The 17322-nt window shown below is 38.6% G+C and overlaps 2 protein-coding genes across 2 annotated transcripts in view; both read right to left on the reverse strand.

Annotated features, from left to right (window-relative positions):
• Positions 1-3563, reverse strand: part of LOC111670218 (alcohol dehydrogenase 1-like) — a 4806-nt gene extending 1243 nt beyond the window's left edge. Inside the window, exons 1-5 of the mRNA XM_087179449.1 lie at positions 3409-3563; positions 1140-1241; positions 758-899; positions 502-589; positions 126-369 (exon numbers count right to left, since the gene is read on the reverse strand). Coding sequence (XP_087035575.1) covers positions 126-369; positions 502-589; positions 758-899; positions 1140-1241; positions 3409-3426 — 594 coding nt within the window. The 5' untranslated portion in view covers positions 3427-3563. The remainder of the gene's footprint in view (positions 1-125; positions 370-501; positions 590-757; positions 900-1139; positions 1242-3408) is intronic.
• Positions 3564-6465: 2902 nt separating this feature from the next.
• LOC111670222 (alcohol dehydrogenase 1-like) lies at positions 6466-13938 on the reverse strand. The gene is made up of 9 exons (XM_023426857.2): positions 13799-13938; positions 11899-12000; positions 11439-11574; positions 8447-8534; positions 8060-8279; positions 7527-7787; positions 7179-7311; positions 6904-7042; positions 6466-6794 (listed from the first exon to the last, which is right to left on the reverse strand). Exons 1-9 carry the CDS (start codon positions 13814-13816, stop codon positions 6761-6763), a joined length of 1131 nt encoding a protein of 376 aa, XP_023282625.1. The 5' UTR covers positions 13817-13938; the 3' UTR covers positions 6466-6760.
• Positions 13939-17322: the final 3384 nt, after the last annotated feature.

The following is a 17322-nucleotide window of genomic DNA, read 5'->3' on the forward strand; positions in this document are numbered from 1 at the left end:
AATGATTGAGGCTTTTCAATCTCGACAATCATTTGAATTAAAAAGATCATTCTTTTATGTGACAAAAACTTCCAAATTTCTATGTTCTATTCTGCTGTTTCAATCCAACAATATTGATTAAATTATTTCCAAAAGTCAAACAGACATACTTTAGCAGTATTAACTGCTGCTCCATATCCAGTGCAAATCCCACAGCCAAGGAGACAGACTTTGTCCAGAGGGGCAGTGGGGTCGATCTTAGCCACAGCGATCTGGTTCACCACAGTGTATTCAGAGAAGGTGCTGGTTCCCACAAACGGCAGCACCTTCTTCCCCTTACAGGTAAACCTGGAGTCTGGCGCTGGCATCCCCTCCTGACGGACAAGGGAACTCAACAAGATAATATTTGACATTGAAAACCAATCCAAATCAATTCAAAATTCAAAATTGGTTCTGTGACACATCAAAGACATCCAAGAATGAAGAAAAAACATGGCAGGAGCCGAATATTATGAAGCTCACCATGTTTTTTCACACTGGTTGGTCTTGGGACTCTTACAGAAGCGACATTCTCTACACTGGGAGATGAACAGAGGGATCACCTTGTCTCCTGAAATTCACAATGTTGCGCTGTGACTGTCAAAAAATGTTCACACAAACTTTTAGAATGATGTAAAAAACGTAAGGATTAAATTACTAAAGTACAATGTGTTTGATTAATTTGACTCAGAAAGAACGCAAGTGCATTTCCCAAAATGTTGAGCAATTTAAAACTGACCTGGTAGAAATTCGGTGACTCCAGGCCCGACACTCTCTACGATGCCAGCTGCCTCATGGCCGAGGATGGTTGGGTAGCCGTCTTCATGCATATTCTCCAAAAGGTAGTACAGGTCCGAACGGCACACTGCGGTCGCCACAATCTGCAATGAAGACCGTAACCAAACACTGAAAACACAGCAACGATTAAGGAGACAGACAGATGAGATTATTACTAGCGATGCTTTCACATCATCAATATTTGTTATTCAGCAGTTATATCAGACATATCACCAAATGGCTATTAATGGCTGCACTAAGCACTTTTTCATAATCATCCCGACACTAACAGTGTTGTAACACACCGTTGTATGTATGTGTGTGTCTTGATAGTGGTCTCTCACCTTGATGCGGACCTCGTTGGCCTGGGGCGGGGCAACCTCTATCTCCTCGATCACCAAAGGCTTTCTGGGCTCCCAGGCCACTGCTGCCCTGCACTTGATGACCTAGAGGGAAGTCCACAATGAACCACATGACCAGCAGGAGGTATGAAATATTGCTTTTAAAACTATACCAGGATGGGTTACAAAAAAAGTCTACCACAACATCACAGCACCTTCCTGTAACACTTTTAGGTTGTATCTTTAATCATAATTGTTTTTCAGGAAGACCTGAGAAACTTTATGTACTCAATTTTCCTGCATTTCACCTTTCACTGAGTGAAGAAAGAGATAGGTAAAGAAACATATTGTCAGTGTTTCACATAGTGCTGTAGTAGGAGTCCAGGACTCTGACTCAAGTCCAACTCAAGACTTGACTTGGATCCGATTCAGTTTTGTAATTAGTGTACAATCAGGCAGTTTGTTTTTTCGTTTTAAACCAAAAACCAAAAAATTAAAAAAAAAAACAGAAAAGCAGCGGTTTTTACGTTGTCAGAATTAGAAAAACGAAAAACAAGAACATCAAATTAGAAGAAACGGTCCAATTCTGGTGTTTGCTAATTCTTTTTTGTCATTTTTCCTTGTTAATTTGAATAATGAAGTAAGGTAGTCAGGAGGCACAGAAGTAAAGGTAAATATTTCAAAATAAAAGCCAATAGGATAGCATGGGCATCGGGAAATAGATTTTTCCACTATGTAATGTATGACTGAGGACTGACGAATTTCAGAATCGAAGTTGTAGAGTAGGCTACACCCAACAACAAACAATAGCTATAAAAAGTGAACATCAGCTTGATCATGTTGTACAATAATAACGTATTTGGTAGCCTATTACAAGGTGAAAGGGTGAACAAAAACTTGGCAACATGTGGAGACCTCTGCTGGCCACTTTAGACAACACTATTTGGGAAGGAACACAGTGTATTTCCAAATATGAATTGATCAGGCTATTAATTCACACTATGAAAGTAAATAATACATCACACACTTTTGATAAGATATATTTCCATGTCTTAATGCAAAGCAAAAAATATCTTTATCTATCTATCTGTGCTTGCGTAATTCTAGAATGACTATTATCCTCTTGGCTTTTATTTTGAAATATTTACTTTTACTTCCATGCCACCTGATTACCTTTCTTCATTCTTCAATTCAACAAGGACGTATGAAAAAACTGAATGTGCAAACCTCAAATTGGACCATTTCTTCCAATTTGATATTTTTTCTTTTTTAGCAAAAACCCCCCCAAAAAAACACCATGTTTTTTTTTTCATCTTTTTCGTTTAAAAGGAAAAAACAAACTGCCTGAAAGTACCAAGCTTGCAGCCTGCAGCTTAATATTTTAGGAGGATAATGAAGCATATTGTTTTACTTGAATACTGGCATGTCCTGACTGTGTTGCCTGAAAAGTGCACAATACCCAATACTTGAATACTCAAAATACTTGAACCACTCAAATTTATTTAGTCCAAACTCAGGTATACCAAGGTTAAAAAGAAAAGCAAACAAACATGAATCTCCCTATGTCTCTCTCAATTAACACTGGGAAAAAGCACGTGCAAAGCAACAGTTTAGAGTCCACACATGTGGACTTTAAACTGTTGCTTATAACAAGTAGATTGCTATTTCTCCACCGTGGAAATAAGAGGGCTTTCACTACAATCACCATTGCCAATGTCAACAGCTATGCAGCTCAACTGCATAGCTGCAGTTGTGTCATGTCCTGAGATAGAGAAAGAAACGGAAGGACGAGGTATTTTAAGGTTACCCTTAACCTTAGCTATTATATAACAACTACAATTTTTATTGCAGATTTCAACTTGGTTTTGGTGAAATTCTTCATTACGTGCATATGTGTAGCTGCATATTCACAGATTAACATTTATTTATAGTATCAACAAGATATTACGCTCATCCACCAATCCAGCCACCGAATCAGCCACACAAACACAAACATGAAATGCGCACAAGACAGGAGCACATATGAATCTTTAATGAATAATATATATGTATTTTCTATTAATGTGATATTGTTACATTGTTTTTTGACATTTTGCTTCATTGTTGTTTCATTTTTGTGTATATATCTTTTTTTACTGTGTGTGCATAAATACATACTTTAGATTTATCAAACATGTCTTGTGACACGGGCGATATGCAAGCAATACTGAAAAAATAAAAACTAATAAAAATATCACATAACTATAAGTGCGACATGGTGGATTATACTCACCTTGCCAGCTGTGGCCATTTTGGCTGCAAATATGAAAGAAAACAATCGAGAGAAGAATTGAGAGACGAGTGCAGCTGCTGGACAGGATGTGGAGTGGAAACAACAAGAGAGCCTGGATCCTTGCTTTATTGCTCCAGTATAAAAGAGTTTGGCAAACATACAGATGGGCTGGGACTTGGCTTTTTTTTTTTTTTGGCTGCACTTGGAGGCTTACATTGGTTATTGGTTATAGAAGAAGAGGGGAAAAAAGGTCCTGCAGCCATGTTATGATGGTATGACTCAGATCTGGATGACAGATGTGGAGCCTAATCCTAACCCCAAACACGTAGCAACCACAACAGCTGAGATTAAGTTAAGCACATATGCTGTTTATAACATATTATATATAAAATTTCTAATATTTAAATGCGCATCTTACAGTGCTGTATTAACCTCTACTAGTGCCCTATACACACTGCTTTGACATTTTGAGAAATCAAAAGTTTTTGACCTGCGTTTGACCTCCCAGTTACAATGATTGGAGGGGTTAAGCTAATGCATGCATTTTTATATATCTTCAATTGTATTTAAATTTAGTTACAATGATAATTCAAGTCCATAAATACATTCTGACACAAAAAGCCTACTGGAAGTATCAAAGAGAGGAATTGACACAGAGTTATTCCTCATCCCAAAGGTTTTACTGGATGAGGGAAATTAGATTAAATTGCTGGTATGACATTTTAGAGACTTAAAACACATGACACAACTTGTATTTGTCTTAGAAAAGAACATGGCCTCTCAAGGGGCAAATTATAAAATCCTGTCTGACACATCTCATAACATCTCAACTTGTCCTCATCAGAGGGCGGCAATGACACATAATGTGTGTATTAGGCAGAACCCAGGGGGACACGAGAGCACGACACGCATCAAGATAACAAACAACTTCAAAATGTCTCTCATATCAAGGCTTACCATTTCCCAGCGTTCCTGAGATCAAAACCATCGGTTATCTTCTCAAAGTGTGAGTCACAAATTCATCCACCTTGAGCTTCTTGTTTATGTCCTCCACCAGTTTGGGAACTCTGGCCTGAGAAGCCAGTTATTCAGTACAAAATTACCGTTTTTTTTTTTGTCAATACATGTAGGCACAGGCTTCATTTTTGTATCCTGGGTAAAGTCTAAATTAACTAATTTATCTCTGTTGTCTCTCATTGCATTAGTTTGCCCTCTTATGGACGTAATGCGAAAAAGTAGATATTCGAATGGTTTGAATCTAAGTGTTTTTTTAAGAATGTTTCTGTTATTTCATTAACATTTGTTATCATTTTTCAAACGATTGAGTGGACTTGTTGGTTCTGTTTCTCAGGATCATCGCTTTCATTTTTCATGCAGTCGTTGACCAATATGATGCATTTCCTGCCGTTTTCATGAGTCAAAATAGAAATCGTAATAAATAGAGGTTTCTCTCACTCCCACTCTCTCCCTCAGCCGTCTTTCTCGCTTTCTCTTTCTCACTCGCCAAAATAACCTTTGTTGGCTATTGCATACAAACTGTAAACAGCAAGCCGACTAATTTACAAAAACTTTCAGCATGACGTTCCCATCACCATTTTGTAAGCCTCCCATTGCCTCGTTGCACTACCTATGATAAGATGTATGAGTAGTAGTGTGAGGAGCCTGCAGAGAATATAGGAGGTGTGTGTTTGGATAAAAGCTGGAAAGAATATTCACATTTTCAAAGAAAGTGGTGGAGCTTACATTTATTCATTTAACCCTTTAGCGACGTGGCTGAGTGAAGTGCGGGTGAAGGTGAACAGTTGTGTGTAGCTCTGTATCTCTCAACAGCTCTGTGTGGCTGTATTCACCAAGCCACGCCTCCTTATCAGTCTTCCAGCAAATATCAATGATCATCCTTAACATTCATTCAGAGTCTAACACTGAAAAATTCCAACTTCAGCCAATTTTCATGGGGACTGTGTGGGTGTGGTTTGAAGATCAGATTTAATTGAAAGTGACCTGGCAACATACGCAAACAACTCACAAACCATCATCAGATGTCGGTTCAAATATTGGTCTCTTCCAGTTATTGCACTTAAGTTTTTTTCATATCAGAACACAAATACAGGAAAGTCTCATTCGAAATATCCAGAATTTTTCTAACTATGGCAGAAAACAGTGTGAGACCCCATCACTCGTAGTAAGAAGTTAATTGAGAGAATACATTTTAGGGGCCTCTAAGGAAAGCTTTAAGGACAGTGATTATAGCCATGTAATTTGGGGTCCCTTGTGTTTAGCTGAACTGTTGTCTCCCTCATAATGAATTCTTGAAGTAGTCTTACACGCAGTCTTAACGACGAGAAGGGCACCCAGAGAGCTCAGACTTCCATCAAATAACCTACTCCAGACTTTAGAGAGAGAAAAGAAAAAATCTAATTTATAGGATCTGCCCCCAAAACAAACTTCCCTGGCCCAACAGACACAGGAGAAATCATATCCTCCTTGGCAGAGGTGATAATTACATCACTGCCAGCTAAGTTAAGCAAACAGTGGCTGGTCTGAGTAAATCTGAATTAAAATTGACTTACAAGAACATGTTTGTCACAGTAAACACACTCGCACAGCACTGTTCCTATGACATAAGGCACAATAAAGCCAGAAGACAAACCACGAGGTCGAGGACCCCATCTGTTAAGAACTGAGTTCACTAATAGGTGGACTGCAGTCCAGGTCCGGACTCAGACACCATCCTATACAGACTTGGAAATATAGCCTATAAATTATTAACAATTATTTTAACAATTATTTTATTTCTTTTTTTTTTCTTAAACCATGCATTTTATGCATTTTAAGTTATTATTTGGGGATTTTTGCTATTATATTGACAGTGAGAAAGAGAGGGGAGATGACATGCAGCAAAGGGCCGTATCCAAACCCTGGCTCCTGCGGTGAGGACTAAGCCTAAGTGGTATGCGCTCTACCAGGTGAGCCACCGGGGCGCCCCAATGACTTTATTTTAAGATGCAAGCTCTCTGTTATTACATCCGTTAGTTTCCTTGAAATGACAGAAGAACATTTAATTATTACTACAGTACTTATTTATTTATTTATTATTCATTCAGTTTCATTTCTCATGCTCTGTAAACATGTTGACATGTTCAGCGTTTGCTTATATGAACACCAAAGATAATTCTCACAATCTGCACATATTCCACTAAACTGTTGATTGTTCAAAGGCAGGCATGCACTTTGTGCATAATTTGAAAGATCTCTTTATTATGTACATTGTTTTATTTGTACAAATATTATATTGAAATTCTGTGGTGAATTCCTGAATTACTTCGGCGTCACTGGAAGCAACAGAGTGGTCTTACTGTGGAGAAACACTCAGGACTGTTCGGATGCTGCAGAGAAGAGAAAAAATAAAAGTGAGTAGACCTTCACCTGTTGATACTGTATCTGTGTTGTTATTGAGCTATTAATGATGAAGAAAGTATAGAAGTGTAAATCTACCATTTGCTTTGTTTCATCAGTTCAATGGCGTCATTGACCTGGTCCAGAGTCATGTTGTGAGTGATGAACTCGTCCACTTTCACCTTCTTGTCCAGGTAATCTTTAACCATCTGAGGCACGCCATCCTTACTCTTAAAGCCTGAGTTACAAGATGTACACAAAATCACAAAATAAGAGCACCGTCTTATCTAGAATACCACAAGCTAAATATCAGATCATAAGCTCAAAGGCATTTCATTTAAGATTCATTAGTCAGTGGTTGCCATTTGTCATACCTCCAAACAGGGAGCCCTTCCATGTGCGTCCAGCGATGAGCTGAACAGGTCGGGCAGAAAAGTCTTCCAAGTCCGTCCAGCCAACAATCACACTGACACCCCAGCTTGGAATACAGGACTCCAAGGCACTGCGCTAGATGAGGAGAGACAGCACAAAGTCAGTGAGCTGCAGGTCCAAATCTCTGGACAACGAACCACAATCAGCTCTTCTTTAATAACTACTACTGGAAAACAGTAAGTGACTTTGATTAGAATAAACTTTTTGTATTACAGTTAGGTAGCACCATTTCATTATATTCTTGAAACAGATTAAATGAATATTATATTATTATATTATATTTGCCTTACCATGATGTCCACCTTGCCGATACATTCCAGGGAGTAGTCCACTCCTCCATTAGTCATCTCAGCCAGCACTTGGCTGATGGGTTTATCGTGATCCTTGGGGTTCACAAAGTCGGTCGCGCCGAACACCTTGGCCTTCTCAAACTTGTCTGGGTTGATGTCAACAGCGAAAATCCTCTTGGCTCCTGCAGCCTTGCAGCCCATGACTGCCGCCAAACCCACAGCTCCCAGGCCAAACACAGCACAGGTGGAGCCTGGTTCAACCTTTAGTAAAAGAGCATGGCACTTGAAGATGGTCTTACTGATCCTCCATACAGTAAAAATGATGGTTGAATGGTTTTGTGTCCGATAATGAATGACTACTCTTTCATAGGCTGTCCAATCTGGGGAAGAATTTTAATTGTGAGGATTTGTCTTTTATTAAAAAAAATATTATTATATAATTATTATTTATTATATAACATGAAATATTCCATTCTGTTGTTTCAATCTAGTAATAATCATGTAAATGATCTACAACAGTGAAACCTGCACACCTTCGCAGTATTAACTGCTGCTCCATATCCAGTGCAAATCCCACATCCAAGGAGACAGACTTTGTCCAGAGGGGCAGTGGGGTCGATCTTAGCCACAGCGATCTGGTTCACCACAGTGTATTCAGAGAAGGTGCTGGTGCCCACAAACTGCAGCACCTTCTTCCCCTTACAGGTAAACCTGGAGTCTGCTGATGCCATCATTTGAGGGTCTCTGCCTGACCTGAACAAGATGATGTTTGACACAGAAATACAATCAAAACTAAACAAAAAAAAATCAGTTCTGTGGTATCATCAGAGAAAACCTAAAGAGCTGTTTGTATCAATCGGCCTATAATAGTAGAGAATGAAGAGAGTGGATGTCAGGAACTGAATGATTATGAAGCTCACCATGCATTTTCACACTGGTTGGTCTTGGGACTCTTACAGAAGCGACATTCTCTACACTGGGAGATGAACAGAGGGATCACCTTATCTCCTGAAATTCACAAACAATGTTGCGTTGTGACGAATGCATTTTACAAATTACAAACTTAAAGAATGTAAAAAATATGGGCCAAAGGGCAAAGATGGATCTCAGTTACATATAATCCCCCAAATTGTATTTTCATTTCTGCTAATGCACAGATTAAATTATGCAACATATTAATACTGAGCTTTAGGGTTGTCACTTTTTGATATATGATGTATGTCCAAATTAGAAGAATGCACAAGTTCACATTAATTAGAACACAGCCCAAATAGTGTAATGCCTTGTCTTAACTTTCAAGTCAATTTTTATTTATATACTGCCAAATCACAACAGACTTTATCTCAGCACTCTTTTCTTATAGAGCAGGTCTAGACCATACCGTTTATAATATTATTTACTGGGACCCAATAACACTTGGGGACAGCGGCAGGGAAAAATTTCCATTTAAGAGGCAGAAACATCTTGCAGAACCAGGCTCAAGATGGGCGGCCATCTGCCTCTATCACCCAGGGTCATCACAATGACACAAATACTTATGAAACGCTGTTCCTGTCCTGTCATTCAGTCTACATCTGGCCAAAGCCCCCCTGCAATCACCGTACACTACACAGAATACTACTCTACCACAGCTTCCTAATATTACCCACATTAAACATACTTTAATATGAGTTACAAATATCACTCCACCCATTGGCCCACATGCGCCCTTTAACTTCCACTCCTTCCTGCTTCTCCTGCCGCCAACTAAGACCAAATAAGACACAAGGTCACCTACTATGGATACAAAAAGGGCAAAAATCCTGAGCTATCCCTTCAAGCTCATGATCTTCTAGTCTAGTCTTGTCAGTCGGTCAGAACTGAAGAAGCTTCTTGGATGAGAGGCAAAACGTCTTAGCGTTAGAGCTTAAAACCTCTCATTGACTTAATTGTGCTCATGAGTGTTAATTTGGTCAATACTGTGTACGTTCATGAACTGAGTACTATCATGTATTCAGTCACATGCATCCACCCCAGTCCAACTAATGTTAGTCCATGTTCACTCAAAGCAAAGCTGGAAATATGGATGACACCAACTAAAACCCTGAGCCTCAATCCGAGCAGCTTTTACCCAAAAAGAAAAGAGCACATTTTGGCTTTAGTGAAGATGACACTGAACAAAATGAAGTCAAATAAAAACTCTGCAGAAAAACTGATTCAGTCATCACCAATTTGTTTAATCACGTGGAACACAATCACATTGACAAATATTAATGAGCGATAAGCACCAAAGTAATCATGAATTGCAATCGAAGTAAAAGTTTGACAGAATATTAACGTTGATTTTAAGTCATACTACAAGCCATCGTAATAGTGTTGAGGTAGCATTAGCAATCGGGAATGAGAAGCTAAATTGATAAGCTAGGCTAGGCTAACAGAGCAATAAACAGTTTTAAGCTAACATGGCGGCAAACAAGCTACCACCAAACAATTTTGGTGGTACCAAATAATTTTCCAGATAAAAATAACAACTCAAAATTATACAAATCTAGCACACAGTGAGTAGCAGAAGACAAGTAACGATTAAAATGAATAATAGAAAGGAAAAAGAGCAGAGAGCGGTTGTCGTGCTCGTGGAAAATCACAATAAACGTCACAGGAAGCCGATGGGACGACTTCATTGGTATTTTTTGCTTCCATGGTGTAGAACCCGAAATACTTCCACACACTGCTTCTCAGATGCTTCAATCCAATCAGAACAGCTTTGTATGCTAGTGTCAACCTTCACTTTTATTTATTAGCTTAGTTTACTGATTAATAAATAGGGGATGCTATGCATCAAGCTGACAGTAACACTCTTTGCGGGACCTCAAGGCAAACTATACTTTAAATAGTGAAGAAAATTTTACATTACAGTTTGAATATTTAATTTTTTTTGTTTGTTTAGTGGTGAACACTTTCAGGTAATGTAGGGCCTGTGAACACAGCCCTGGGATGACTCCACCCCCAGCTAACCTCCTCATCAGGGCCAGGTTATAAAGGGCACATGCTGGCCTCTTTCAGTCTCTTGCTGGTTCCTGTCAATTGTGGCTGGTAGCATTGGCTACAGCGGTGCCTCCTCATCCAGTTCTAGACTGGTTTATCCGTACCAGAGGTGGTTCACCTGCGTTTTTTTTATTGGTTTATTTTGCTTTATTGGTTTCATTTGTGTCTTCGACTGGGTTGTTTGTGAGTTCCTTGTTTGTTCTTTGTTAATTCTTTGTTTGTTTAGTAGTCTAGCTGCTTATTTACTTGTGATTAATTGCTTTTGGATTAGCTTTTCTTTTGCAGTGTAGCTGAGTGCTGCCAGGTTGGGAGGTTAGGAACCTGGGGTGAGATTTTACGTATTTTAGTATTGATAATCTTTAGTACATTTATTTTGTAAATTTTAAGATCTTGAACTTCACCCTTTATAAGAAATGCATTGAATAAAATAGTTTTATTCCTTACATTTGTTTTGATTCTTGTTTGCCTTTAATATAACGCTCCTTTTCAGCAGCTTTAGTCCCTGCTATTTGATGTTTTGTTTCTAATGAAATATTTTGAATTCAAAAAACCGTCTCTACCTTATCAGTTAATGAGCCCGTGTCCTGATATCCATTTAACAAACAGCGAAGGTTTATAAACGGTATGTCCTGGGGTGATTCCCCAGGTGGCGTTGTTTTCCCCTCTTATTCCATTCTTCCCCTTCCCCTACGCTCTACACTCATGCCACGTTTGAATGAAAGCTCGTACTTTGAATAAATACTGACTACCATATTGTTCTCTGTATTTCAGAATTTTGGACATAGCCAGGCTAGCTGTTTCAAAGAAAGATATAATATGTAGTTTCTCAATTTTGGAAATACAGCAAATAAACGCATTTCCAAAAATGTTGAACAATTCAAAACTGACCTGGCTGAAATTCAGTGACTCCAGGCCCAACACTCTCTACGATGCCAGCTCCCTCATGGCCGAGGACAGTTGGGAAGCCGGCTTCATCCTCCAAGAGGTGATAAAGATCTGTGTGGCACACCGAGGTCGCCACAATCTGCACCAAGATAAAGATAATGACACAGTGAAAAACACTGGCAATTGAAGGGATGTGCTGATGAGCATGTTCACTCTCAGTGGGATGGACACTCCTAGCAATGATTTCTCATTATTTTGATATTTTTTGATATCACTAAATGGAGCTCATGAGCTGCACAAGGCAGGGGTTTTCATGGAACCGTACACCTCTTTGACTGGCAATGTGCTGCAGAGAAGAGTTAAAGAAACATTGTGGAAAGTTCATCCTCCTAGACCCTGCTTACAAGTGCAGTAAAACAAACCAGTGTACGTACACCTTCGCGACGTGATAGTGGTCTCTGACCTTGATGCGGACCTCGTTGGCCTGGGGTGGGGTTACCTCAATCTCCTCAATCACCAAAGGCTTTTTAGGCTCCCAGGCTACTGCTGCCTTGCACTTGATGACCTAGAGGGAAGTAAAATTGACCAGCTTGAGTTAAAACAAATATTTCTGGGGGCTACTGCTATCATAAATGTACTGGCGTGGGTTACCAAAAGAAGTGCCACGACCCCTTCCTGAAACATCTCAAGTATCCATTTAAGTGGCATTAGTAATATAAAGTGCATTTACATCAACTCAGCACAGGTTAAGTATCTTTTTGTGGATGAGGCAGGGACAGAGTTGGAAAACACTACACTTTGTTGGGAACTGAACTCTCAATGCATCTGCATTTCACACATCTCACAAGGAAATGTTGTTAGCTTTTCACATCTGCTGTAAAAAGCAATATGCTACATTAGCAAGAACCAGGAGGTAATGTTGCAATACTTCAAAGCGAGCATTCATCACAGGCTCACCTCAATGCCAAATTGAGTTATATGCCACATTGCACAAAAAGTAAGCAAGTAAGTAAATAAGTAAATAAGAAAACAAATGGCTTTCACATTGTCTCTATATTTTTTAATTACATGTTGAAAGCTATGGTTTCGATGTCTCTGCTACAACTGCTCCTCAGAGACACCACTTGAAAAGAACGCTTTAAATTCCACACACAAGTTATTTTTAGCAAACATGAACATTATATTAGCATAGTGAAATTTAATTAATACAATGCAAACCTCATTGGCAATATCAACATTTATGTAAGTTTTGTCAAACTCTGTGCAAAGTTAGACCAGGAGACATTTCCCTGAGGCAGAGGGGAAACAGAAAGAGAGGGATAAAGTGAGAGAGAGAGAGAGAGAGAGAGAGAGAGAGAGAGAGGGTGTTTTGAAGTTAAGCTAATATTAAGTTTAGATGTTACATAACAATTATACAGTTTATTGCAGTAAAAATAAAGTAATTTAACCTGCATAGGCTCACTATTTGGCAAGATCAAAGTAATGCTTACTATTCATTAATCTTACTAATCAGTTACTATCATTTATAACCGGTAAAAGGGAGCCTTAATGTAAAGTTTGAAATGCATCATCATTTGTTAATATCTTAAGATCTTGCCAAATAGTGAGCCTGCATCAATGTATGAAAACTGTCTTACAACTTGCTTATAGTTGTTTATTCATGATTTATAAAGTGTAAACAAATGAACTAATAACCTCATTATAAACCAATTATAAATCTTTTATAAGGCTTGTCTTATTGTGAAGTGGTACCAGTATACTTTTACTGCACCACACCATAATAAGTTTCTGCATAATAAAAAATGCACATTGTTTAAGTGATAAAACCTACACTCACATTGGTTTTTATTGACTTTTAAAAGTAATGTAATTCTATAGCATGCAGTGGTCTGGCAATGACTGAGACCTGAGGATGAAGGGGTAGGTGGAGGTTCTACTAAACAAGAATAACTCAGAGTGGCTCATTAAAAACACAAAAACAAAGCGGAACAAGATGAATGTGAATATCTTCATTCAACCGGGACTGTGTACTTAGTTCAAAATTCAAAATTGTGAAGGAAATAGTTAATTTTAATCTGTGTGAACTGAACTTTGAGCAAGTTCTTGTGAAGTGTGAACTTGCGCAACATTGTACACAGGTATATCAAAAATGCCTCGTAACATACACTATTGCTCAAAAGTCTTAGAATACCTCAACTTTCCACATTATTGAAATTGACATAAGTCAATGTCTCAGTGTTTTTGAAATGAATGAGAATGAATGAACAACTGGAGATTTTTATAAGAAATCTTTCCTAATGCAGGAAATAAAACAATATAAACATTGCGTAATTAAAAGTGCTCACATGGTGAATGATACTTACCTTGCCAGCTGTGGCCATTTTTGCTGCAAAGGTGAGAGAAGAAAAAGGGAGAGAAGAGTTGAGAGCAGCTGCAGGACAGGGGTGGTGGAGGAGAGAACAAGAGGTCCTGTGGGTCAAAGGTTATTATTGCTGCATTATGAAATAGTCTGGCACACATTCACATTGTCAAGGACTTTAGCCACGGTAGTTTCAAAACTATTTACAAGCAAATGTCAAAGTTAATTCATAAACCACAATGCATATATAACTCAAGTGCGGAGTTACTGTTATCTGTAAATCTGTAACTGTGCCTCTAATGTATGACTCGTATATCATCAGTTGTATGTTAACTTAGTATTTTTCAATGTTATTATATTTGTGAATCTCCACCCACTTTTCCACTGCGCAGTTTCACACAAAATTTATGATTTTATATCTGTATCTTGACTGTTTGAACTTCAGATATTTCCCCTGCCGTTTTGTTTCCTGTGCTCCCCTATCTGTCTTCCTGTGTTTGTGTGTGTGTGTGTGTGTGTGTGTGTGTGTGTGTGTGTGTGTGTGTTATGGGCGTGGCGCTCTTCTCACTCTCCCTGCTACTAGATTGGTGATTAACCTGCACACCTGAATCACAAGATCATCGTTTCAGCCAGTGTGGTAGATCATGTTCTCAGGCCGCTCAGAGTTGTGCATCCTAGGCGTGTGACAGCCCCTCTGCCTTCGCCTGCAGTAATCCTCACCTCAATCCACCTTCGCTCCCTGAAAGCAGACATGAAAACCTTGTCTTATTCACTCTTACTCTAAGTCCACGTCCTGCGTTTGGGTCCCCCCGCTGATCATCAAAACTTTGAGATATTATCGCCTTAAGTTGATACTGCGAACTTGTTGCAGTTACGTCCAGCAGTTACAGAGCTCTTTTCAGCTCTGCTTTTAGTCTTCTGAAGGCATGTAATATCTGGTTGTTTGGTTGCTAGATGCTCCTTATGTTCATTAGCTAACTTTGTCTGCTGTTTGGTGGGGCGAAGGGAGAGTACAGTGTGTTTTAGACCTTTTTTCGCTGTCTGCTGCAGCTGAAAACTCAGTGGTGAGATTAAACCAAAACTATGCAAAGCTGCCTAGACCAAAACTGAATACTTCACTTGCACATACATGTATTCTGGCACTAAGCACTTGCACATGCATGCATACTATCATGCTTATACAGACATTTTGGATATTCTTTGTCCATTATTATTTTTCACCTCGTTTCTTATTTTCCATCGCAACCTTTACCGTCGTATACAATGTACTGAGCAGAATGAAGGGAGGGTTTATGATTGCATTTTCTTTGTGTGTATTTATGTTGGACATTATTTGTTGTACTCTCTTTGTTTTTTCTTTGTTTCTGTTTTTCTAATGGAAATGTAGACTGTTCTCCTCTCCTACATCCTGCAATCTTTTGTCATGTTGTCATGTGTTTCAAATGATATATATTGTATTGTGGTATTTTAAAGAAAAAAAACAGAAACCAGAATTAAGCCATTTCTGTTAATTCCCAAATATTCAAAGTTAACTTGAGTTGGGAGGGGAACAAAAATCAAATGGTCTTGTGTCTTTTTTTCTTTTCTTTTTTTTTTTTTTTACCACATACTGTGAAAATCAGTTCATTTGATCTACTCCTACACGGTGGAAGTGAGGTTCATCTTGTTTCAGGGTAGTGTGCCATCAAGGGTGGTTGGTGATTCCAATCAAAATGATCCAGATAATAGGAGCTAAAAAAAAACTGACCTATAAAAGATCTGTTAACATCTCTAATTTTAAAGTTCACTGTACTTTTGTCAAGGTTTTCACAAGAGCCAGAGATATCACTAATCAATCAGTTACAGAACACAAATAAATACAAGGCTAAAATCAAAAGCTCTACATTCAAACCATGACTGCATGGTTTACATCCAAATCTGATTATACCGGTATGTGCCTTGAATTGGCAGTTTTTTCTATGCATTGCTGCAAAGCTAACAGAGCTAGCACCAAAACATCATGCTAATGCTAAACAATGTCAGCAGAAGCTCTTGAAATTTTGCCAATATTTTGCAGATTTAATTCACCGCTGAGTGTAGAAAGTTCAACAAACAACCGAAAGACACGCGGGGAAACCAAACACTTTGTCCAGCTCTGCTCCTGCAAGTGTTTTATCCCGCCGACCTGCCGAAGTGGAGAGACCAGGCCTAACCTGGCAGTGCAATAGTGGAATAGTGCAAGTGGCTTTCCATGGGTTACACATACAAACACATACTATACTTCAATGTCCAGTTCAGTTTCACAATTTTCTCCTTGGTGTCAGTGGGTACCCCATTACTCCTGCCATTGTAACACTGCACCAGGAACCTGTGGTGAGAGTAGTGGAAATAAGTTCAACTATGCCAAGGCCCGTTCAATAACCGAATGTGCCTTTGGAATAATAAGAGACAAGATGGTGGGGGCAATATTTTTTTAAGGCAACAGAGGTAAAACATGCCCTTACCCCTGGGGTTGTGGCATGCTGTGCAATTTTGCACAACATTGCTCTATACTGTGGTGACATGCTGGATCAGACATGGGATATGACAACAATGAACAGCCCCATCATCAGCAGCCGGATCCCAGTGGGGAGCAAGTGAGAGAGCAGCTTTCAGATTCTGTGTCTGCTCCTGAGGTGCTGGTGGTTACGCTCGCAGAGCATGATTACCTTTAAAAAACAATCATTCCCTGCTACTGGAAATAGATGATCCCCGCAACCACTTCCTTCACAGATTGAGACTCTGCCACTCTTTGTATTTATCTCATCTAGAAAATTCAAATTTTTTGTCAGATAATTTTGCAAGTTAGGATTTTTTAGGATAACAGTGTATATTGTTATTTTTTACAAAACATGTAAAGTTGCATAGACAATGATGAAACATCACATATCAATATCAAGGAAGTGGGTATATAACAGGACTAATGGCTGTCCTTTTAGCAATTGTTTTTTTTTTTTTTAAAACATAGACTATTTGATACTTCATAGATAGATCATTTTAATAAATATATAAATAAATAGAAATGCACACAATCATTTCATTACATGTTTTTCACAATTTTTTCTAAGATTGACAGGAGCCTGTCCTCCCTTTCCTCTGACCAAATTCCAAGTCCCTGACAATGTTTTTCATCACAGTTTTCGTTAATGAAATTAACCTTACTCACAGGTGTACACATGAGGTATTTGGCAAATTTGAGCTTTAACAGCATAATTTAATGTAGGGTTGGTAAATCAGATGTTGAAACACTTGATAAATGTGTTTATCACACATGAAGTGTTTTTTCCTAATTTTTGAGTGTTTTTACTCCACTGTGACTTCCACCATTATCTTTTTTACTAACTAGCCTCTCACAGTTGCCAATATAAACAGTTACGTAAAATTGTTTGGAGCCAAGTGAAAATAGGACATGAAACATTTCATCGAGGGGATAGAAGGACGAGACTGCAACAAGTGTGAAATATATGGCCACTAATATCAGCTTAAAAGATAAAAGATTACACAACAGTG

Source organism: Seriola lalandi, unplaced genomic scaffold (genome assembly GCF_002814215.2).
Source record: "Seriola lalandi dorsalis isolate HSWRI2012SDOR001 ecotype SW California unplaced genomic scaffold, Sedor1 jcf7180002054842, whole genome shotgun sequence".
In the NCBI taxonomy this organism is placed as follows: Eukaryota; Metazoa; Chordata; class Actinopteri; order Carangiformes; family Carangidae; genus Seriola; species Seriola lalandi.